At 37.8% G+C, this 24,716-nt stretch overlaps 1 protein-coding gene across 15 annotated transcripts in view; it reads left to right on the forward strand.

The window, feature by feature from the left end:
- PPFIBP2 (PPFIA binding protein 2) overlaps window positions 1-24,716 on the forward strand; it is a 92,857-nt gene that overhangs the window by 60,231 nt on the left and 7,910 nt on the right. For 8 of the 15 annotated variants that reach the window (XM_021400937.1, XM_021400936.1, XM_021400935.1 and 5 more), the window contains 11 exons: window positions 4,152-4,283; window positions 11,194-11,286; window positions 13,226-13,334; window positions 14,584-14,616; window positions 16,260-16,321; window positions 17,570-17,645; window positions 19,346-19,452; window positions 19,826-19,887; window positions 20,359-20,419; window positions 22,025-22,066; window positions 23,053-23,197. In XM_021400937.1, the coding sequence (XP_021256612.1) occupies window positions 4,152-4,283; window positions 11,194-11,286; window positions 13,226-13,334; window positions 14,584-14,616; window positions 16,260-16,321; window positions 17,570-17,645; window positions 19,346-19,452; window positions 19,826-19,887; window positions 20,359-20,419; window positions 22,025-22,066; window positions 23,053-23,197 (922 nt within the window). Of the gene's footprint in view, window positions 1-23; window positions 316-3,794; window positions 3,937-4,151; window positions 4,284-11,193; window positions 11,287-13,225; window positions 13,335-14,583; window positions 14,617-16,259; window positions 16,322-17,569; window positions 17,646-19,345; window positions 19,453-19,825; window positions 19,888-20,358; window positions 20,420-22,024; window positions 22,067-23,052; window positions 23,198-24,716 lie in introns of those variants that run through there. The other 7 variants (XM_021400939.1, XM_021400950.1, XM_021400942.1 and 4 more) reach the window with 5 other exon arrangements.

Raw genomic sequence — 24,716 nt, forward strand, 5'->3', positions numbered from 1 at the left:
AGCAGTACACCGCTTTGCTGTTTAACTGTTACAGGCACATCTGCTTGTCAGATGTATGCAAAGGACCGTTCCAATTGTCAGTGCCCGGGGTAGTTTTTTCTGTTGCTTAACTATATAACAGACAAATGATGAACTGGAGGGCTGTAATTTACTCTCGGCTACTGACTTGCACCATTTCATGGAGATTACACATGTACGTTGCTGTCAGCTGTGTTTTCAGTTAAACAAATATCTTATTTCCACCACAGCTGAGACACAGCACTTAAAAAGTGCAGTCTTCACTTCCAGTGGTTCTTGCTGAATTTTGCTTACCAGGTAGGTGGGTCTGCCTCTCTCTCTCTCAGCTGCTTTAATGAATATGAGAACTAAGAAATTTTTGAGTGTTGTATTTTGTACAAGTGCAAAATGAGATTCTTGAGTGTTTTTTGTCTACTTGCCTAAAATCTTATTTATGATTTCTAAATCGGTGTATAGCACGATCTTTTTCTTCTGTTTTGTAGTCTGCTGAATATCCTGTAATTTACTGTGCTTGAAACAGACAACCCAGAACAGTGGTGCTTCTTTCTAAGCTATTTTCTGTCATGTTAAATTTTATAAGCAGCTTTATAAGAAATATGCATTTCCAAGCCAACAAAATCTGAAAGTGAGACACACTGCATGCTTCAGTTTCACTGAGAATATTGTAAAGCGTGACTAAATAGTTTAAAATTCACACTATATACTTTTAAAAATACAGTTGTGTTTGGAACTAGTTTGGTGTCCATTGATCTGTCTGATATACGCAGATTGCAGATTCTGCAAAACTCATCTTTGTAACTATTCTACTCAAAATAGTTTTTTTTCCTTAATTTTTAACGTTGATCTTTCAAAAAAAGAACTTCAGGAAAATAAGTTATACCTATTGTACTTATTAAATGAAAAACAAGTAAGTATAATAAGCACGTTAATGTTTCATAGTATATGTCCTATTTCTGTTCTGTATTTAAGATCTTTAAGATCCTCCTAAAGCTACTAGAGCCCAAATTACCATTTTCCCTCTCTTATGTTACCTTTTTTTGCTTTAAAACCAATAACAGAAATTCGTATTTTCTTTTCTTACAATTGCATATTTATTCTGGCTGGCTTCGTGTTGCATCATACCACTGAAATACACTATAATTTCTCTGTAGCAAAATGGGTCACATTCTCTAATGAGTTGTTCTCTGTGAGCATCTGCTTGAAGAGGAAAATAATTGCTTCCAGATGTTATATCCATTTCAAGAGGGGACATTTACTTAAAATGGCACTTTCTTTCAAAGCAAAAGTTAGGCCCTCTAGATGCAAGATAAAATTGTCAGCTGTTTTAAATTAGTGTAGATCCATTGAAAACAAACCAGGGATAGTTAGCTATTTTGTCTATTTTAAGGCCAGAGATCTATGCCAGTTTACACGGGATGAGGATCCAATCTTCCATCTTCAGAACAAACTGTAAGATTTTGAGTTTAAAAAAAAAAAAAATCCCAGCTGCCTTCATGCTCAGTCATACCAGGTAACACCTTAACATTCACATGGAGCTACAGAACTCAGGAGAGGACTGAGGTATTAGCCTCTGTTGCAGAAACAAGTTTCATTTAGGAGTCTTTTGAAAAACTAAGCAGTAATACCAGACAGTACGCTCAAAGGATAGCTCTATTGTTAAAGATGTCTAGATGGGTGCTGTCTCCTTGCCTTATTAAGAAATCTTCCCCTTGCATCACCGTACGCCACGTCAATGTCAAAGAAAAAAAAATCTAAATGTTGTTTCAGTTCAAGAGTGAATAGAGCCTGTTTGATGCTGAGTGGCCCTATTTTCATACCCAGGTTCTCATTTATAGCTGTATGTTAATCTCTAGAAGGCTTCTGTGTTACCAGCTGTACAGGGCCTGTTCCAGTCTGGGCTGGAATAATCCTCTGGAATTTGTTCGAGTTAGTGGAGATGGAGTCCTTCATTTCTGGAATATTGAGGGGTTTTGTTTTTTTATAACTGTGTTTGTAATCATATTTGTAGAAACTAGCTAGCGCTGGGATTTCACTAGGTGACTGCTTCTTAGAAGTGAATGATCTTTTCTTGATTATTACTTAACATATCCTGTTCAAGGTCAAAAAAAAAAAAAGGCTATATTTGTTTATTTTCCCATCCACACACAAGTACCATTGTCAGTGTCAGCAGGAGTGGGCATGACACTGGGAATAGTGGGTGGCTTAGATAACTGGTGTTGCAATGCTGTTGCAAGTTTAGTGCCATTTCTAATTTGGGCAGTATTCCCCAGCAGACTAAAACAATTTACATGTGAAGCAGATTTGGGTTCCAAGTGAATGTTAACTGCATCAGTTGAAAAATAATGTTTGTGGCTTCCTTGGCTCCAAACTGTAGCATACAACATGTCATACAGCTTGTGTAAAAGGAAGGTATGAGGAAAGGGTACCGATCAAAAGGGCAGTTCCTGAACTCTCAGTAACATCAGTATAGGTCCAGAATAACTATGCAAACTCTAAGTCACTTTCTGTGTAATCCAAAGCAGAATCTGCTGTAATTCCTCAGTACACTTCATAGGACCAAAACACAAATGTGAGTTATGAATTACCATCAAATTAAAAATACAAAACAAGCTAAAATCCAGTATATATCAAGACGGCTCCAAAAATGCCTCCTATTTTATTATGTTGGCTCATGACATCAGAGGCAGATGTTGGAGGGATGACAGTAGAGGTTGAATCTTCCCGCCAGTATCCCATTACGCACTGTTGCTGTGTGGCAGATGGCAGCAGGGGGGAAGTCGGACAAAATGGCATCTGACATGGAAGTGAGGATGGAGCAAAGGTGTGTCACTGAATTCCTCTATGCAGGAAAAAATGGCACTCACTGATGTTCATCAACACTTGCTGAACGTTTCTGGAGACGAAACAATGGATGTTGGCACAGTGAGGCGGTGGATGGTGCATTTGAGCAATGGCGATGGTAATGTGAAGGACAAGCCGCGTTCTGTGGCTTTTGGAGCAACCTGCCTCTCTTTTGAAACCTAAGATCTTTCACATAAAAAGAGTTAGGCACTTGGAAAGTTAGATATTGAATGTTCAGTAAGACTTAAAGTTCTGAATGGATTTCTCATTTTGAAATTAGAGGCCAAGAGAGGCAATTTTGGATAGTATGTTGGTAAATTTTGTAAGATTTTTGATTTTGGCTTTCTTGGAAACTGAAAGGTGCAATGAAGGTGAATGTGGAGTATTGTCCAAACGCAGTGATTTTGTCTCTCCAAAGTACGCCTATTTCTGCAATCTGAAAAATGAACTCAGGACACAGAAGCGTTGCCAGCAGTTTTCTAGTTTATGGTGTTACTCAGTTTAGACATTGCTTTTAGCTTCCACTTCTGTCACACCATTTCTCATTCAGTACCATTTCCTCCAAAGTTAGTATTCTTGCAAAGTTACCGAGTGCCACATGACAGTAGAAATGTTGTTTACCATTGTTACTCTGTTTTGGCTCAGTGCTCATGCTTCAATACATCCTGTACGGAATAACACGTGATAAAATGTTGTAAAACTTTGCATTATAATACTAAAACGTGGCTTAGTCTGATGAGTATTTTAGAAAGTAGTCAATTGTTCTGAAATGTGTCATCTGAAGGTGTTTATGGCATTTTGTAGCATTGTGTTCGTTCAACCTTAGTACTGGTTTCTGATTTCATGTCTTGCACAGGGATTGACTCTGTGCCAGACATTGTGTAGAAGTGAGGAGGAGGACAGTGGTTTAGTGATTAACACGGGGGAACATGTAGGTGAAAATAACTGCAGAGTTTGAGAAACATGCAGTTCAAACAGTTCAAAGTATACACAACATGTGGAGAGGGAGAGAGAGATTTGCTTTCATGTGAATTAGCTGATCACTCTGTGCTCTTTTAGCTACTTTTTCTACCTGCGGTAAATGATTGCATCATTTCTACATTGCAGCATTAAGTACCTTTTGCATGGTAAAGTAGTAGTAAATGTGGCTTTTGAAGAGGAGAATAATTTTGCTTTTGTATTGAAAGTGTAAACAAAGGGGTAGAGACCTATGAGTTTGCCAGCAAATCACGTAGCGTTCTGTCACTGTTGAAATAAAAATAACTTGGGAAAAAATTCTGCTTCGCTTTCAGGAGCTGCTAAGTCGAACATCACTGGAGACTCAGAAATTAGATTTAATGGCTGAAGTTTCAGACTTGAAGATTAAGCTGGTTGGTATGGAAAAGGAACAGAGTGAATATGAAGAGAAACAGAACAAAGCTGAGGTGAGCTTCTTTCTTCAGCTTGTTTTCTTTTTCCTTTTTTTTCTGTCACGTGTCTCTGGTCTCACATCTGAGTTTTTCAGCTGAAAATGGCATGCAGTGGGACCTCCTGTACTTAGAGCGCGATCTGTACTCTTAGCCTTGTGAATTCAGCGAGGAATATCATTATGCATTTTTGGGATGTGGTTTCTTTTCCTCTCTCTCATTATGTTTCAAAGCTTGCTGTTTGGCTTTAATCAAGACACAAAGTCCATTCCAGCAGCATTCTGTTTTTTTTTCACTTAACTCTTTCCTTTCCACAGGAGCTAGACTGGCATGGCTGCTTGAAGCCTATTGAGCCTATTTCCATGTTTTCTGTGACAGAGCAAGACTGTAAGTTTAGCAGTATCAGGGATGCTACAGATGCTTGTATGCAGAGGCCCTCAGTAATTTTAATGCATTCATGGTGGTTGGGAGGGACAGGCAAGGAGCAGGGTATTTTCCTCAAATCATCCCCTTCCCTTGTGTTTACATAAGAAATATCTAGTGTGGGGGGGGGAGGATCACTTGCACTGGAGGAAATTCAAATCTTTTTTCCCCTTCAGAACTGGAAAGTTCTGGATATCAAAGCAGCTTTATTTTTCACTGTGTTAGTTAAGGAAGAGAGCATGAAATAAGGAATAAAATGAGCGTCTATTTGTTTTATGGAGCACCGTTCCATAGAAACCTCTGTGTAGTGAGCAGCAGGTGGGAGCTGGAAAGGGATTATGGAAGACAGTAATTCAGATGAAGTGCCATCTCCTGGAAGGAGAACACATAGCCTGGTAGGATTACCAGGCAGGAGAGGATTAATAGGGCTGTGCCTTGGCCAAGATTTATACTTTATTAACTCAAAAAAGACTTTGTTCCGTGTTGTCTTAGAAGAAATCAAACTACAGGCAGTGTTAGAAAACAGTTTGCTCTCCATAATGTTGATAGTAGAGTATCTGATAAATATGTCTAAGTAATTTACCTGCAGTGACATCATAAGTTTGGGGTGTGTTTGTTTTTTGACTTAGTTGTCCTCTGAAGTTTTCTTTAGAGATTAAAAGATTGCTTAGAGAGAGCATTTTCTGGCAGAGTTGGGAAGCCAGAGAGGCACCAGCTGCTGTTTTTCTATCCGTAGTCTTCTTGTGCTCTTTCACCCACAACTATCAGTGTCCTGTGTACAGAAGGCCTGAGCAGTCATACTTCTTGAAAATCTAAACAGATCCGTGGAACACGTAATTGCTACAGGTAGGAGCCTGTTCCCAGCTGCGATCTTCCTGAGAGGCCTTCAGTGCTTCCCATTAAATGTCGAATACCAGGAAGAAGCTGTTCTTAATTCAGGGCATCCACAGTCAGCCTTACTGCTGGCATGCAACAAAGCTTTTGAGTGCATTTGCATTGACAGCACTTCTAAGCACTGAGTCGGTCTGGGACTGTGATCAAGGTGAGGCTGTGACCCGTGAAATTCTTCTGCTACTGCAACAGGATGCGTGGCCTGCTGGGATGGGAAAGTTGAGGGCTATTGGTCTGGAGGCCTTTGTTGTATTGCTAACTGATAGGAAATGCTCTCTTGAGGTGGAAAAGGATCCTAATCTGATGGAAAAGTTGAGAATCATTGTGTTAAGTATGCTGTGAATTATTGATTGCCCCAAGATGTGATTAGATTTCTGGCCTGTTGAAAGTTGCAAGCCTACGTATAGAAAGCAAGGAAAATGAGTCTTGTAACTAAAACTGTAAGAAATAAAAAGCATTTTCAGTTTGCTCGTTGAGCCTGTTTATATATTCATTTCAGATTGCCACGAATAAATGTTAATCCAATTTGTCAAGATAAACGGGATTCAACTGAATGCTTACTTGAGTTCTAATGCTTTTTTTAACTGTCTCCTTCAGCCCCCTTTACTGTAAATTTTGTTAATTGTCAGTACGAACATGGTTTCAAACATCACAGTGAAACATTATTATCTTTTCTTTATACTATTGGACTGCAAATGCTGCTTACATTTGATGATAACTTTTAGTGTCATTTCAAATTCCGAGCCTTCACTGCCTGGCTATGACTTTCAAGTGAGTAATCTACTCTTAAGTAGGCAAAGAGCCTACCTGTAGTTTGGTCTTGTTTATGCATATGGAATGGTGTTGTGGTAACCTAATTTCTTGGGTTGCACTGTTCTCCAAACTGACAGTGTCTGAATGAAATTAATCTTGCTGTAATTGTATCTCTGAATGCTGTGGCTACTTCAGCAGGCTCTTACAGTGTCTAATATGTCAAATGAAATTGCAGTTAATATTTTTGCACCAGTGGAACAAAGTTGTGGGTGACAGAGCCTTTCTCTTAGGCTGCAGTTGGCCGATTGCTGCTTTCAAGACTAAGATTAGGATTGACAGAGGTGAGCCAAACAGTGATTTCATAGTTATCTTACTATCAGAATGGTGCTCCATTTTCACCCTAGCACGTGTTACAGAGGCATCTTGTAGTTAAACTATTTTAAGATGCCTGTTAATTATAATTCATGGTTGACTCTGCCATTTCTAAGTATAATAGCGGGTTAATAAAAGTTCAAAACAAGATGTGAAATTGCAGAACAAGTCAGCTAAAACATATTTCCTTTGTACTCTTAATTTTGTGTCAGCTCATTTCACAGCAGCTGTTTCCAGTCACACAGCATTTATCCGTATAATTATTTTTCTGGTTGGCTTGAGGAGAAACAAAGCAAATTAAGATATTTTTCTAAATATGAATGAGTCTTAATCAGTCAGATTCATTTCAGTTTATCTTATGCAGCTGTGGTTTCGTTTTAGTTATAGTTAGCAGCAAAGAGTTTGTTGAGTATCTGGCTCTTGAAGGTATTAATTTCAGACTGAATGCCACTTGTCTTTGGCTCTTCAAAAGCACATGCTAAATTTATAATGGCATTTAGTTATACATATAACACGGGAGCTGGGAGAATGGCTACTTGTAAATGGATGGACTCACTCCTGCCTTTGTCGCTTTAACTCTCTTTGTGTGGAATAATATTCTCTTGTTTGCTGCCATGATGCTGTAAAGGTTTTTGAGATCCCACCTGAGGGCATTTGTGTAACTTCTCTCTTACCTGAGGAGCCTTAGAAATCTTAGAAATACATTTCCTCCATGTTGGCAAAGCATGAGAGAGCAACACAATCAAGTGATTAGCTGCAGCCTGGGTGCTTGCCTTACCCAAACATGGACAAAAGAGACCTTCTATCACTATCAAGAGGCTGCAGGAATAAGTGCCCATTTCAACTTGCTTACAGCCCTTACTCTCTCCTATTTTTTTTATTTTCTGTCATATGATAAGTTTTGTGGGTTTTGTTTATTTTGTGCTGAGGATCTGAAGTTTGCTATACGCTGCTGGAAAGTGTGTTGTGGCTGCCGTGTGGACACTTCTGAATTAAATACCTAGTGCACAATTACTTGCCATTTCAGAGAAGTTTGAGTCAGCGAGCCAACTAATTTGTTCTGGTCTTTGACAGAGCACAGCTCTGTGGAGTTTATTGCGCTGCCTCAACTGAATCAAATTTAAGATCAATTTTTTAATCTTAATTTATCGTGCAGTGAAACAATCTCAAAAAAGGAGATGACTTTCTCACCTTGAAACTGGAAACAACTGTAAGACGTACATTGCCTCTGGAGTTCATCTTTTCTTCTCCTAAAAGCCTAAGTAAATCTTCACTGGGATATAGATTTCTGCAATTTGTCTAGTGTCAGGTGTTCACTGAAGGAAGTCTGTTTGGATGCAGAGTGTTTCCCATTGCCTTTGTGAATGTGAGGCAGAAGAGTAGCAGCAGCGGTAGTGGTTCTGAACTCTCTCACTGTGCTACAACCAGAGCAATTTCCAGTCTGTGCAGCTTGTTTGACCAGTGGTTTAACGTATGGTTTAACGGTGTTTTCTGACAAAGTCAAGCACAGACTGCCATCCTGGTGCTTAGAAGAAAGCAAAGGAGATAGACCTGTATCCCGAGGACTCTGCTCTCCACTTGGCACTCCTCAGTGAGGTATCTAATCTTGGAGATGATGACAGAAGAGAAACAAAATCAAAGCATGGAAGATGGAAGGCTTGTGGATAGCTTTTAAGTTATCCATGAGGCAAGTATGATGAGTGTTCTGCTTTGCAGCACTCTAATAAGAGGATGAAGTAGCTGTAGGGACACGCTCCTCACCAGCGTCCTGTGCTGCTGCAGAGTGGTGGTAGTCCTGGACATACGAGGGATGTAGTTTTGCCTAGGTGTGCTGACATGAAAGAAGCTATCTTTTTCTTAACTGAACAGCCCTGGCAGAGCATCTCAGCCTATAAAGGACTGGACGCAAGAGAGCTGGTGTGCTGGGGCCAAGTACTCTTTCTAAACTTGTCAGGTTTTTTAGGAGCTAATCCTCATTTATGTGTGTAAAAGATTTGTTGGATGAGAAAAGATGAGCATCAAACGTTGTGAGCCCGACTCAGACTGACGTGCATGAAGGGAAATAAATGCAGCTCCTGTTCTGAATTTCATTTAAAGCACAGTGCCCTTCAAAAATACTTAATGGATGTAAATTTATTGCAGCTAACTTATATGTAGGCTTTTGAAAGAGGATCTTTGTGAATATTTGGAGTTGTCTGTGGTTGCTGATGCAGTTTGAGATTGAATGTATTAAATACTTACCTGGTTGAAGCAGTGTCCTGTTCTTGCAGTTTATGCTCTGGCACTGAGCAGCTTTGAGGTTACTGAGTCAGCAGAGTTGGGATTACAGGAAGACTTTTATGTATGATAATCAAGAATAAAAATATGTATATATATACTTTGCCTTTTGTTCTTTTGTCCATTAAAACCTTTTTTACTTCTGTGGAAGACGGATTAATCTCATCAAATTTAGTTCATTTGAACAAACTGAGAAGTCATGAATTTGTCCAGAACTTAGATTCTGTTCTGTTTAATCTGTAGCTCTACACAAAGTCCAGATTTATACCCATTCACATATGTTTTACCAAAAAGGGAACACACTGTCCATTTTTTAAGGTTGCCTCTGATATGCTTTCTGTATTTCTCCGTGCTGCAGCAGTACGAATACCTTCTTTGCACATTGTCTGGATTTTTTTCTCACCTGCCTTTTTTTTTTTCTTCCTATGTTTTCAGTCAGTAGTGAACCTGATAAGTGAGCTACAGGAGCAGATGTGTAAACTGCAGCTGGAAATTAATAGTAGAATTCAAGAAAGAAAATCTCAAGATAGGAAATCCAGTGTGACACCTAATGGTCCTCAATCTAGCCCAAGAGCAGTGGTAGAGAATCTCAGCCAGAAGAATTGTTCTCAGTGTGATGTACGCGAAGTACACTGCAGCAGCAGCCTGTGTATTGCCTCTTCTCTTCTTTTGCAGAAACTAAATTGTGCTAACCGGGGATATGTTGTGAATTAGTGGCATTAATCTTTGTGACTCTCACGAGTAGGAGTGAGAGAGGTGATTGTCAAAATTACCAAAAACAAACCCCCCAAAAAACCCCAGACACCTTGCTCCCTCATCTTCTACTCAGTCACTAGGACAAATTTGGTCATCATTGCACTCTTATCTACTGAAGCAGGATATCCGTAAGAACCATCACCTCTCTCAGGTTTTACACTATCTGCATCTTACTTGTACGTCTGTGCTACTGGTGTGGTTTTGTTGGTTGGTTTGTTTTTCTCCCTTCTCTGCCTTCTTCTATTTTTCCCCTCATTGAGATTTGTTTGCTATGCAGCATGGTAGCATGGTTTGATAGTTTGTTAATTTTCCTCACAATAATGCCACTCTAACCAGTCCTCTGAACACTGATGATTATTCATTTCCGAATATCTGAAAGCTTAACGCAGGTATAAAATGAAGATTCAGGTAAGTCTATCTGAAGTATATCCTATAAAAACAATCTCCTTGTGCCTGTAAAATAGTAAATCTGACACATTTTTGTTGATTCTGACATCAGTAGTTAAGAGAAAAGCGTTTCTGATTTTACCATATAGATCCTGGTTGTATTTGGTCAAAGCCACACCACATGTCAAAACAAAAGCTATTGTGCATAAACTGCTTAAATTGAAGGTTGAATGACATTGGTCTGACTGAAAAAGTCCACCTTAAATATTCACAATGAGCATTAGTAAGATACTACTATGGTTGTGTAATGTATATAGTATACCAGACTCTGAAACGGCTTTGCTTCAAATTTTTCCATTCTCCTACTCACTGGTCTCATCAGAGTTCTGTCAATAAATTAATAATGTTGTCCTCAAGAGTGAACATTAAGATATGGTTGAAGGAAGGGGAGAAACGGTTGTCTCTTTTTCAGAGAAATAGACAAGAATTTGCTGCAATTCCAGTCTGCAGCAATCCTGTTTGCCAAGCTGCAAACATCCATGCTGAAAGTAGTATACTGATAGTCATATTCAACTGTGTGTCTGTGGCATTCAGTGCCAAAAAATAAGCATAATGTAGTCTGAGTTGCTTTTCTTGGTAAGTAGCTTAAGTGCTTCTTTGGGGGGAGGATTGTAGCTTTAATGAAAGTTACTCATGTCAGCCCTTCACATGTTTCTGCTTGCTCTCTGAGATGGCAGCAAAAGCAAACAAGCGAAAAACAATAGTTAATGCTGAATGAGACTGTAGTTGTGGATTTTTTTGGCTCGTTTTCACTTAGACTTCCCCAGGTCAGCTGTCTTCCTTAATAGGACCAAGAAAACTGCTCATAAGTTCTGATAGAGAATTTGAGAAACTGTTCCTTGGAATAATCTCTTAGTTTAAAATAGTTGTTACCTGGTTAAACTACAGCTTTTTTATATGATGGTTCAGTGTTCATTACTACATGGTTAATGCATGATCTTTAATTCATAACCATGGAAAATTAGTATCTAACTGAGTAATCTTATAGTTACCTGTTTTTCCTTTGCAGGGTTTGCTACAGGAACTCAGACACCTCAAAATTAAAGTGGAAGAACTGGAAAATGAAAGAAATCAATATGAGTGGAAATTAAAAGCAACTAAAGTAAGGAGATGCTTAGCACTTGCTAATGACAGACTTCTTTCAGCTAGAAAGGGATAAACACTTACTTATGATCATTATTTACTTCTGTTACAGTGTCAATGCCTACTATAAAACCAGGTTTCCTTGAACTGTCTAATATTAAGTATTTTGGAGTACGGTTTTTCTAGCTTTTTTGTGCCTCTTGCTCCCTCCAATTTTCAATCTCCTATATTTTTGTATTTCTTATTAAAAAAAAAAAAGGCATTTTGTACTGGGAAGACACCTGCTTTGTGTATTGGTGACAAGTCTCTTTTTCTGGTTGAACACTCATTGTTAAACAGTTACACTTTAGTTCTAGTTTGGATTTGTAGCCTTTTTCTAGATCAAAGGAACACTTTTGTTCTGTCGTCACGTCACCTTTTGTATGTGCAGTGCTATAATCGCTTTTTGTATGAATGATTGATTTTTCTGAGTTGTGGTGGTACCTTGGAAAAACATGTTAAATTATTAAACTGAGCTGTGATGGTAAGAGTTGAAAGCTTGATCCAGAAATGACAGGTGGCTGTTTTCTGTATTAGCATTTCTTTCTTTTGAGAATTCTTAGATGAATATTGACATTTCGCTGCAATAATATTAATTATTATTTATTTATGAAGTTAAAAGCTCCTATATCCATGAAAATGTCTCCTCTGACGTGGCAGCAGTGAACAGCCTTGAGGAAAATATTTTGTTAAGCAGCGTGTGGTCAGCTGCCAAGACACAGGAAGATTACAGATAGAAGCAGAGCGAAAATAACAAGCAATAGTAACGCTTATTGAGTGAGAGAAGTTACAGAACTAGGAAGGAAAATAAAAGTGTGGGGAAAAGAGGGAGGAAGAAGAAAAATAATTGCAGAGATGGCAGGAATTAAAAATGTAAAAGAAAGGGGAGTGTTTAAGAGAACTTGATGTGAGATCAAATAGACGAGCAGAGGCGCATCCAAATCTGGTATTAAGAGGTCTGCAGCTTTGTCTTCCTGTTGATCCAGCTTCTTAGATGAGGAATTGGAGTATTTCCATGACTGGATATAAAAAGCATGTTAGTCACTGGAAAGTGTAGGAGCCCCTCCTGATGCAACAAGGCAGATTCTTCTGTTCCACGAGGGATTGCAGGCACTGTGGTGAATTCTTGCTGCCATCCAGCTGCCTGCTTCTTGGTTTAAAAAAAAGTTTCTGTAGTCCATATTAGTCTATCTTTTAGTCTATATTTTACTCTCTCTGGTGTCTTGCATTTTTCCCCCTTTATTTTAATATTTTGAGAGACTAGTCACACACTAGTGAATTTTAATTATTTTCTTTAAACTAGGAGCAAGTTTGCCATGCTTTCACTGGTGGAAATGCAATGATTTGATATAAAGGATTTAAGGCTGCTGAAGAAAATCTTAACTAAGTTACTGCTGTAGTTACGGATGCTGTTGACAGTTTTTATCACAAATAGGAAAAAGAGATGAGTCACAGTATTTCAAGCTGAGGAATCACTTTTCCCAAGTTATATTAAGTAGTAACTAGGATAAAAAACAATATATTTAAAAAAAAAAAAAAAAGGCTGTCTTATAGTGGTCTTCATGCAGAACTCAGGAGTTGCTCTATAGCAGTCAATATTGTATGATCAGTGTTGTAGCATTGAAAGCTTTTTCGTAGTGTCGTAGTTTCTTTACGTGCATGAATCCTTGGAAATCTTACCCTTCTCACAAGCCTCTCTTCTCTGAGAGCCAAGTGTATTTTAAAATTGAGCTTCTGTAAAAGGAATTGCATAGGAACACCATGAAATGCATAAGGTTGGATAGGGTTTATGAAACATCCCAAACTGGGAAAAGGACTTAATCCAAAGTAGTGTTAGGTTTAGAAATCCTCTAGTTCATGGGAAAAATCACAGAGAACCCATGATGATGTCATTCTGAATTTGTTTTGCTCTGTTTCAGGCTGAGATAGCCCAGCTTCAGGAGCAATTAGCTCTCAAAGATGCAGAAATAGAACGCTTACAGTGTCAGCTATCTAGGACCTCATCACATAGCGAAGTTGCAGAAAGAGGTAAGAGGAGTGGAATTCTACTGGAAGTTTCTCTACTGGGATTCTATTTATAATTTCAGAGAGCTGTTCTTGCTTAGTAGGAATATGTATTTTCATGTATACCTTCAAAATGGCTTTGAAAAATCTTGAAAGTAGCCATTTTTAAAGAAAAAAGTCCCAATAGTAGCTAAGAATAATGTTGAAATGATTTAACATCCTAAAACGTTTGTTAATGCACATCTTTCCTTGGTTCAGGACTGTATCACAGATTTCTGTTTTAAGCCTGCATACTTGATAGAGGTGAATAACAGATAAATCAGTTTGCTTTCCCTTTGGTCTCAACCAGTGATGCCGCAGTTCTCTGAAATATCGACTCCCTAGAGCTTCTGTCAGATGTGGGCATTATGATGATAGTGAACATTTTCCTCCACAACACTGACCCTCAGCGCAGGTCTATCTGTGTGCAGTTTACCGCAGCGTATCGGATAGCTGCGCTAACTTTTCTTGTGGATGTTACCTAATGGTTACAAATAGTGCATTTGTTTGAGAGGTGACTTCAGACGGTTTGTGCTACCTCCTTCTTAGTGCTCACCAAGAGTCTCCTTACGGGAATTACTGTAGATGCCTCTTGTCTGGAAGAGGACAGTCTGTATATTTGACTGTAGGTCATTCTGAAGCAGTGGCAGTCCTGTGAAACCTTAACATGTACCTAGCGCTGATTTTATTCACTTGCAGAGTTTGTGCATGTGAAGTACTGCATGTCTAACTAGAAGTTACTTTCTCTAACAGCAGTGTTTTGTAGACAAACCCTCCTTCTAATAGAATGTTGTATTTTTCCATGAGGTTCTCAGATAAGCAGTGATATTTCAGGGGACAGGTAGCTGTATGCCAACAAGTTGAGAGCTCAGCGCCTTTCAGCTTCTTCCTTGCTCTTCAGAGCAGTGCGTCTCGACTGGTTCATGCTGAAGATGGGTGCAGTTCTCCTTGGACTCTTCTTGGGAGAAGAGTCAAACGCTGTACAGATTTTTTTATGCTACCCTTAAGGAAAACACTTAGACTGTATTTGAAAAGAAAGAGTATGCAGCAGTAATAATGCTTTTGAAACAAACAGTAATGATACATCAGATTTTCAGGTAGTCTTCTCAAATAAAGTAGAAAAATAATGTTCTTTCTAGTATACTGGAATGCAAATTCTAATTAAAGTGCAAACTTGATCTAATCTGTGCTTTTTTTATGTATTTTATTTGACTCCCACCATTTACCACCATAGAGGAAGTTTATAGGAGAAGGATAAAAGAAAAACGTAAGCCCTGCAATTCACTTGTGGCTTTATCTCACTGTTCCTTCCACACAAATGATAACTCAAATGCATTCTGCAGCAGTAATTCAATCTTTGTTTACATTTGACGGTCTAATTGTAATACACATGAGAAATTGCTTTCATTGCTTGCTGCAAGCAGACAGCTACTTGCCCTATTCAGTAAGATTTCACTTCAGAAAATAAATCAAAGGCTCACTAATCAGATAGTTGGGACTTCAAACTGACATTGTCAAGGTTAACAGAGCCAACACTTCACCTTTACCTCTTTTTACAATACCTGGAAAGATGGCTTCAGTTGAAAGCCTTCTTCCTCAAAGGAAAGCATTTGAGTATTTTTTTTTTAATCAGAGCAGTAAATTAAAAAAAAATCAGTCAATAAAAATCTGTTTCCATATTTCATGTTCTTATAAATACTCTAAGTCAAGTTCACTTTGTGTATTTAGCAATACCTCGACACCAGGTCTTTTTGAAGTCTAGTGTTTATGAACTGAAATGACTAGTACTGTGATTTGTAATGGCTTATTAAACATTTTCCAATTGCTTGCCCACTGTCTGCTGGCTTCAGTTTTTGATTTGGCTGTGTCTGTGCATGTCTTGTGTTATTAAGTGTTCCTTTTGAAAGAGAAATGTTTGCAAAGTTCCTTTACGTGTCCTAAAATGTAGTCATTACAAAGTGCATATTTTTCAGAATCGCTAGCAGAGAAAACAACTACAGTTCTTGAAAATGGTTGAGCACGTTTTATACCCAACATTTAGTTGTAGGACACTTAAAATGTTCTTTTACACTGTTGATTCTTTCCTCAGTCTGACATCATGCCTTCCACGTCTGTTTTTCATAGTCCTCTGTGAAACAAATGGGTCTGTTCTAATGTCAAAGCATTTCTATCTCCACCGTCTGTAGTTCTTTCAGAACAGGTTGGAACTGAAGGACTTGATAAGAGTATCATGTAGAGAAAAAACGAAGGCTGTGGTCCAGCAAAGATGTGATGATGGATGACATCATTAGCAACCTTGTCAGTTTTAAGTTGCTTTGATTACAACATTTTTAATAACCTCTGAATCTATATTGTACTGCTGTCTTATGTAAGGCAATTCTGTATTAGTTCTTGATGAACATTTTAACTCAGTTATTTACACTGAGATGTTCAAAGAAAAAATATTTACAAATTTTCCTTATTAGAGAATATGAAAATCATTCTTGTTATTTTTCAAGTCTCAAAGAAGGCTCTTGAACTGCTTCTCATAAACTGGAGACTCTTTTCCAACATGGAACATAATTAATTTTCAGTCATGTTTAATTTTATTTCCATAAATACAGAACAGCAAACACCCTCTCACTTTTGCAAAACAAGTTTCATTGTTTCTTATATTAATATAATATTCTTATATTTTTTATTACATGAATTTTGGAATATGAAATAGCATTGTGTAGACTGTTACAAGCAAACCCAGCATGTTTATGTTCTGGGATGCTTTTAATATTTTAGCTTTTCAAAAGCTTTAAATTAAAAGTAATTTACGTGGTTTGGGTTACTTGTAAGGACATAGGGTGAGTTGCAAAACAGATACCATTTAGATTAAATTTAGAAAGTATTTTTCTCATAACATTTTAAAAACATTTTTAGATCAAGAAGTACAACGGTTGAAGATAGGAATGGAATCGTTATTGGCTGCAAATGAAGAAAAGGTGAGAAAATAATCTTCCCTCTATGTAACAAAACTGAAATTATGGTTTTGAATCTCTGTAAAGAGCTGAATAACTTGCTTTCCGTAAGTGTGATAGTGCCCCAGTTTTTGGATTATCCCGAGAGACTGTGTCAGAAGGTTGATTTTTAAGTAGCAAGCATGGCTGACCTTGCTAACCTGTTGCAGAACTTGTTTGGTACATGGCATTGCTGAGAAGAGCAGAAAGCAAAGGCTGTAATGAGCAGAATCTCTTCTTCTCTGCTAGAGCAAGAAAGGCTCTAAGGCTTTCTGCTACTGGAAGGCTCTAAGGTTTGCTTATCTCAGGTAGCTCTTAGTCTTCCAAACTTGATCTGAACTGCAATGATATGCCCAGTTCAGATTATGATATAAAAAGAAAGTAAAATCTTTTAAGGAAATGTGGTCAGGTTTAAAATAAGGGACGAGAGTTTAAAAGCACACAAACAACAACAGAAAAGGTGTGGGGAGTAATAAAAGGTAGGGGAAGGAAAACTAAACCCACTGAAATAGTAAATATGGTTTTGGTTTCTCATAACCTCTATGCCGTTTGTCTGTTAATTTGGCAACTCAATTTCAAGGCCTTCAGATACCACTGACTTATTACATAAAGTGTACCTCATTTTTAGAGTATTTTTCCCCTGCTTAATTCTTGAGGAAATTGTAATTCTTGTTTTATGATAGTAAACCAAGCAATACGTTTTTTCTTTTATGGTGACATGTTCATATATGATCAATTAGACAATAATATACATCCCTAAAAACTTCCATCATTAAATGGGGGATATGGACAGAGCAATGTTAATTCTGAAGAACATCAGTGAGACTCGTAACAGCATCTAGTTCTCAAGCACTAACAAAGCTAGAATTTACTTCTAGAAAATAAAAGATGTAGCGTCATCTCTTTCCAAGACTGTTCCAAGTTTGCATAAGACTTTAGCATTTGAAGGGAACATAAAGTGTTGTTGTTTATGACCTAATATCTGGATATACTTACAGGGAAAGAAGGGTCATTTGTTTGGATAATGTAGTGTTTAAATTAGTTGTCAGATGGTTTACCCATAGCCTCATGAATATTCAATACAGAGCTGTTACTTTCAGTAACGTTGCAAAATAAAATACTCTTCCTGAAGGGAATATCTCTTGATAGCTTTTTCAGTAACTCTATGTATGGTTCCTTGTGTTATTTGGGGCAGAAAATATGCAACTAAATTTCATTTAATGCTTTTCATAGGACCGTCGAATAGAGGAGTTAACACTACTGCTAAGCCAGTACAGGAGGGTCAAGGAGATAATGATTGCAGCTCAAGGTAAAGTGTCTTGTGAATAATTTCCTGGTACAGAGTGTTTTAAAAACTGCATAAGTTATGACTACTATTGGTTGGCCTTTAAATATACATGTATAATACTATACAGTTCATTATGCATACCTTTTTTATCATGTCGGAGTGTTGGAAGCGTAGAGGGAGCAACAGCATTGCTTGAGCAGGCTTGTGTGCTTTTGTGTGTAGCTGGTAGAGATTGCCTTCTTGGTTCTTAGCCTGTAGTCAATGCAAAAAAAGTAGAATCGAGGCTATCTGAGGATTTAGTTACAACACATGGAATTCAGTTTCTCTGAATTCAAAAGTCTTAACCTAAATTTTGTTCTACATCAGTTAATAGTAATTTCCTCCTTGAGCCAAATTTTGCTGCAATATATTGTTTTATATTACGTTATTAAGGATTCTGATTGATAAAGAATGATGGTTGATGAGATGACTGCTCTGGCTGTATAGCTGTGTGAACTGCTCATCCGTCAGGTCTGAAGTTCTGCAGTCCTACCTCATTATGTGTTAAGGCAATCCAAAGTCAGCACTGCTTTCCTTAAAATACTTTTCTATATACCACAACTGGGGCAGAGGCTTTGACTGCATAACACCTACATCTATGCAACAAAGGGTTGTAGATATCACACCAAAAGGAATTATAGCAGAAAGAGTGAAAAGGACTGAGCAGGACGCTTGTGCTGACAAAGAATTTGTCGACCCAGGAACAATTAGGATAATTCATTCAAATTAGCTAAAGGTACAAGTTTAAGGTAGTCTTGCTAAATTGCATTAAATCCCTTTCTGGAATCAGTTATTCAAAATTAAAATGACAATCATCTCCTGCAGATTAAAGTATACAGATAGGTCTTACATTTGCATGATGCGTTATTTGTATGACTATTACATAACAAATAGCAAGTTTTTACAGTGTGAAGTGGAACTGGGAGACCTTAGCTGATGATGAACTTGAATTAATGGCATCCAACATTCAGATTTCATACACCACAGTTCAATTCATGAATGGCAGTAGTGATTAGCCACCAGCCAGCCACCTGGGAGTACTTTTCCCTTCATGTCAAGCTTTTTATACTGTGCTCATTATAGGTAATCTGATCTCAGGTGCACTTCCATACTGTTGTGAGGACTTTTTTTCTTCTTTGTGCATGACATATTGCTGAAAAGAGTTGCACTGAGTACCATAAGTTTTGTTGCTCTTTCTCTCCTCCAAAATTTGACAATTTAAGAATAAAAACCTTGTTTCACTCTGAGATATCCAGAAAAAAACTGAGATATGTTTACATGTTTATCCTTGAAGTGAGCATAGGACACTGCGTTATGATACAACTGACATCTAACATATGTATTTCCTATGAAGTGACATACTGTGAGAAAGAAAATGGTACCAACTTGATCTTGCCTCAGAACATCAAATTGTAAATTAGTGTGGCTCACAAACAGCTCACCTATTCAGAGCAGAGCACAACAGACGACTGTAAGTGTTACATTTGTTGCTCAAATACAAATCAGCTTGCTTAGAAGTCAGAGCCCTAAGAAGGTGTGTAGAGTGGAGAGGCTGCTGAACTATATGCATCAGATGAAGACAAAAAGTGGAATTTAGAAACTAGTATTTAGACGGCCTAAATACAGTCCTAAATGTTGTATTTTTACCTGTTTATTTCCATTTCTACTTTTAATGCTTGCAGGCTCTTCAGACAGAATCGTCTCTGGTGGCAGTGAAGAGGAACTTGAGGCAACTTTAAGGAAGCTGAATGTTTTGAATAATCCTCAAGGAGAATTATTTAAAGCAGAGGTACTTAGCAAAGATGTTTTAGAAGCAGGTTCTCCAATACAAGTTGCTTGTCTTGGTCTCTCTGTCGTAGCAAAGGTAATGCAGACAAAGGGTTTGGACCTTGCTGAATTTTTCTGCCTATCGGTAATCATAGAATCCTTAGAATTGGATGGAACTTCTAAAGGCCATCTGGTCCAACTCTGCTGCGGTGAACAGAGAGACACCCACTGCTCTGTCACGTTCCTCAGAGCCCCATCCAGCCTGGCCTGGAATGTCTCCAGGGATGGGGCTTCCACCACATCTCTGGGCAACCTGTGCCAGTGCCTCACCACCCCCACTGTAGGTTCAGAGGAAGACACTAGACTTACAGGCATGAAACTTCTATTTTGCATAGGTCTCTTCAGAATTATCACCATCTATGCTATCTGCAGTGACGCACAAAACTACGGAAATCAGGCAAGGCCTTTCTTACTTCTTGTATGGGTTGTCTGAAGTCTACATTATTTAATCTGTTTAAGTGTTGGCATCTAGTCCTCTCTGTTCTTCCTTCCATTTAAAAAATCTTTTTAAAAGCCCTTAATGTTGCACTGTGTTTGCAGAGAGTTATTAGCATCTACTTATGCTTGTTAAGAGCTTCTAAGAAGTCATGTATGGTTCAAACTTGGTCATTGTTCCTTGTTGCCTTTCGTTGTTAGCTAAAAGTCTTCTTCATGTTTCTGACTTCATCTATGTCAGTACTATGTTTTAAACCCAGTACTATGAGTTTTAGGGTACAAATAAAACAAATCTTCTAATTGTGCATTATCTGTTAGACAAAGAAGTAATGTGATATACAACAACTGTCATATCATAGTGACATACGATGGTTGTGACGTAAACATATTATATTGTAGTTACTGTAGTCTTTTTGCCTGTTATTATTTTAAGGGTTCCACAGAAAAAAAAGTCAAGTAGCTTAGAAGACTTGCAGAGTGAATCCTTGGAAAAGGTTGGTTTATTTGTACTCAGAATTTCTAAGATAAAAGTATTTAAGAGAAGTACAACCAGTAATGTGAATGAGGAGCCATTTTGTTGAACTGTATAAAATTTTGTTTATAGAAAAGTGTTTTTCAAATAATTTTGACTTCCTATTTGCTAAAATGTTAAGACAACAGAACTTTAAAGTAATCAAAAAGTACTGAGAATGGGCATGCATTTTCACATAGGATTTCTTTTTGAGTGTTTGCACGTAACTACGAGTGTTACTCCCTAACTTCAACTACTGATATAAATGGCATTATTGAAGATGGTAGCAATGCTGCTTTTGTTAAACAACAGGAGCACTGTTGTTAATTCTGTGGCTTAATTTCATTCCAGAATTATGACTTTCCAATTTACAAAGTCTCCTTACGCTATGGTCCAGAGGTTTTATTTGTCATTATATACGCTGAAACTTTTTCTACACTTAAAATTTGTGAAACAATTATTGATTGACCTTTTCTGTATCAAAACTAGGCTTAACACTAATTACGCATACTTAGTAATGCCATTTAAAAAGGATAATAACCATATTCCCTAGTAATATGATTGTTTTACTACTTCAATTTTTCTTAAATTTGTTCTTAAATGTCTAAAAATGATAATGACCAAATAAAATGTTTGAAATTTATGTGGCACTCATTTGAGTGTGGTCACACGTAGGACAGATGGACTGACAACTAACACTTTACTCCATGTGGAATTTATGAAGGTCTGTTTTCTTTTCATAACTTTTAAATTATTTTTCTGTCTTAAGTGGAAAAAGATTTGTCTTTAGGACAAGATTAGGCTGAAATCAAAGACACGGCAGAACTGTAGCCAGTGAGTGCTATATTCATCGGGGCATTTAGATTGTGTGCCCTCATGTAGGCATGAGGCTTCTTAGTGAAACAAATGAGACTCCCTATGCATATAAGTGATTGGCTAAATTTGATTTAGTCACCACTAAGCCAAAACTAAGGCTAAGAAGGTTTGTTTTGCTGATGCGCCACAAGACTTTGCTCCTTCCGCTGAGTCCAGTGGAACCTGTGCTAAGGGCACTGTTTCTGGAGTTGTTTTTTGCACAAGACTTAAATTTTAATTACATCCAGCAATAATAAAAATAAGATAAAACATTCTGTTGTCTGTGACCTCCCCGTGCTCATTTTTTCTATCACTTCATTTCTAGCACAGCTCTTTTTTATAGTTTCAACTGCATACATACAGCATTGCATACGCTCTCTTTTTATGCCAGTCACTTTCATATTGTTTTAAGTGTTATGTGAATGTCATGTTCCCAGCTCAATGCAAGTCCAATGGAAACCCTCAGAAGCCTAGAAATACTAAAATTCCTTTGATAACAACAGAACCTGAATGGGGCACAAATTCTGTAGTCTTCTGAACCTGTGTATCCAATATTAAATACTGAATGAAAATGAGGAGATACCAGACCTTGTAACATATTGTCAATGCATTAAATAGCATCGCTATAGTAATCAAGCTACAAATGATGTTTTGTGTATGTATATTAATACTAACATTTGTCTGTTGCTTTTTTCCATCAAACTTTGAAATTACTCTCCCTGCAACTCCGTAGTATGTAGATGGAAAACCAGTACAGCCTGTTGTAGAACAAGAGGTATATTAACTGTAAACTCTTTTAACATTTATCTGCTGTGACGTTGTGGCTGTGTTCTCACTTCATTTTCCCTTTCAAAATGTTTGCAAAGTTCAGGCACCTGAAAAAATTTGAAAATGGGGGTAAGGATGGAAGAGTTATTTGTTTTTTAGTGGGGTTTTTTTTGTGTGGTGGTGGTGGGGTTTTTTATTCAACAAGGTTTTTGGGTATCTACGGTTGGAAGTCAGTCAGCTTCAGAAAAAATACAGTGCTAATCTTTGATAAAAGTAGTATGCAGTTTCTCTACTCATGTAATTTTTGGTACAAGCTGGGAAAGTTGCAAAACTGCAGTTGGCAAAACAGGAGCAGGGATCTGACACACGGTCCCTGAAACTGAGGAATCTGGTCTGTGATTACAGAATCACAGAAATCCCTTCTGGCCTTGAAACAGGAACAAAGAAACCAGTAGTTATGTATTATCCTGTCCCAGACAAGTTTGATCGAGATATTTCAAAACAATTAAATGACATTACTAAATAGGAGAATACTAGATGTTTCTGTGCTTATTCCAAAATACATGTTGCATGCACACCACTCCCATAATTGGAGGTGCAGGCTCATTGCTTTTCCAAAAGAAAGACTCCTCTCTATTCCTGTAACTTTGACAGCTGTTAGATGCTTGGCTTTTTTTTGTCCAGTCATGGCTCCTACATCTTTTCATCTGAATTCAGTTGAAGTCTCAATGTGACCATTCCAAAACTGTAGACGAGTACATCTGTGAAACTTTTGGCTGCAAAAATATCTTTTTAGGCTCACAACTGTCAGATCTGTATGCAAAGTGTAATCTACCTTTGTAAAAGTTAATTCATTGTTGATTCTTTGAACGTGATTAACGGTGGTGGGCGTATGTCTGTTCTAAACTTTTAAATGACTACTGTGCCAGACTGTAAATGCAATGAGTGATTTTTTTTTTTCCCTCCTCTTAAAAAACCAAAACAAATCAACAGAGTAAGCCACTTGTGAAAGGCAGCAAATACCAAACTTTGCCAGGAAAACTTCCTCGAGCGACGCAGAATGGAGACCAGGGAACATACAATGAGTCAAATTTGCCAGATGTGAATGACACTGAGGACAACAGCATCCTGGGCCTGAGTATGTATCCATGCCTCTCAGAGGCAGCACGGGGGTTAAGGAAGAGGCAAAAAAGCAAACTAATATGGGAAATAGCATGCTGTGTAACCTGCTGTGTTACATGAATGGACTGTGCTGTTCAGATGATTCACGGAGGGAAGCTCTGCTCCTTTAACAGTGTATCAGTGTTTTAGATAAGCTCCCTGGAGAATAAAGGCTGGATTTACTTGAGAGCATTTTGCTTTTCCTTTTGCACCGGATGTTATAGTCTGCTGACACCAGTGACAGCGTAATGAAGAGACTTCTTGTGGGTTTTTTTGAGGGCAGTGTTCTTAAGAGTCAACAAATCTGTTACTGGAAATTGGAATTTTTGGCAATCCAAACATACAATGGCAAGAAGCATACTTTTTTGGACACTTACCATGACCTTGAGCTTGCTGATGTTTTCTTAAAAAAAACAAGAAAACAAAACAAACCACACATTTATGCTAGATTGTGCGTTAAAACAAATTTCTCCCCTGTCCTATCCCACTACGCTTTACTGTGTGACATTTTACAGTATAACCAGCATGTACACATGTCTGGGAAAAAAACATTTGTTTCAGTTGTTGGGGTACAGTTGTTGGGGTGCAGTTGTTGATTTTTTTGGGTGGTTTGTTTTTTTTTGTTGTTTGTAAGGCCTCATGGTCCTAAGAGCTGCAAGGTAGCACAGCTTAAAGCTTTCAATAGGTTGGTGGTGGATTAAGGTTGTTGTTTTTTTTTTTTGGAGTTTTTCTGTGATCACAACGTTGAAGTTTCTCATTAATAGCCTGCAGACAATTTATTAGCTGTGTTATTAGGTCTTTCATGTGCAGGATCAAAGGATGGGGAATCTTTTAAAGCAGAACGTTATTCTAGAAACAAGCAATGAATTGTTAAAAACACAGAATTACCAGAGACTGGTTTGTTTCTTCCATGTGCAGTAAACTCATTATACCTCCAGTTCTGTATTTCAGAGAAATGTGATGTAGTTCTGGGTGCTGCTTCATTTCAGACATGCTGCAGGCTTTATGGAGCTCTGTAGTATATGCTTAATGTGTTACAATTGCCAAAGAACAGATGAAATGTATATATAAAAGATAATTCCTATCTCTTTAAGATGACTGATCCAGGATTCCTGGGGCTTGTGCACACCAATGCACAATCCATTTCATGTCAAGCGTAACAGCTGCTTTTCTTTTTGTTTCTGCTTTTAATGCTTAGCTTACTACTTTGCTCTTCTGTAACTTTATTTTGCTGGTGTTTTATATCTTCTTTGCTTCTTCATCTGACTTTCTGCTTCTTGGGATGACTGAAGATCGCATCAGGAGTGTCAGTGCACCTGTGCTAGGTATTGTATCCAAACAAGATGCAACTTTAACGTGAATTTTGCCGCTTATTTTTTCCTTTCCTTTTTCCCTCCCTTCCTCTTCTCTGTAAAATACTAACACCAAGTGGGCAATCCAGACCGAACTCCTTAAGTGTAGTACTGAAATGAAATAAGATCCTTAGCTGTATAGCA

Source organism: Numida meleagris, chromosome 6 (assembly GCF_002078875.1).
Source record: "Numida meleagris isolate 19003 breed g44 Domestic line chromosome 6, NumMel1.0, whole genome shotgun sequence".
NCBI classification, from domain to species: Eukaryota; Metazoa; Chordata; class Aves; order Galliformes; family Numididae; genus Numida; species Numida meleagris.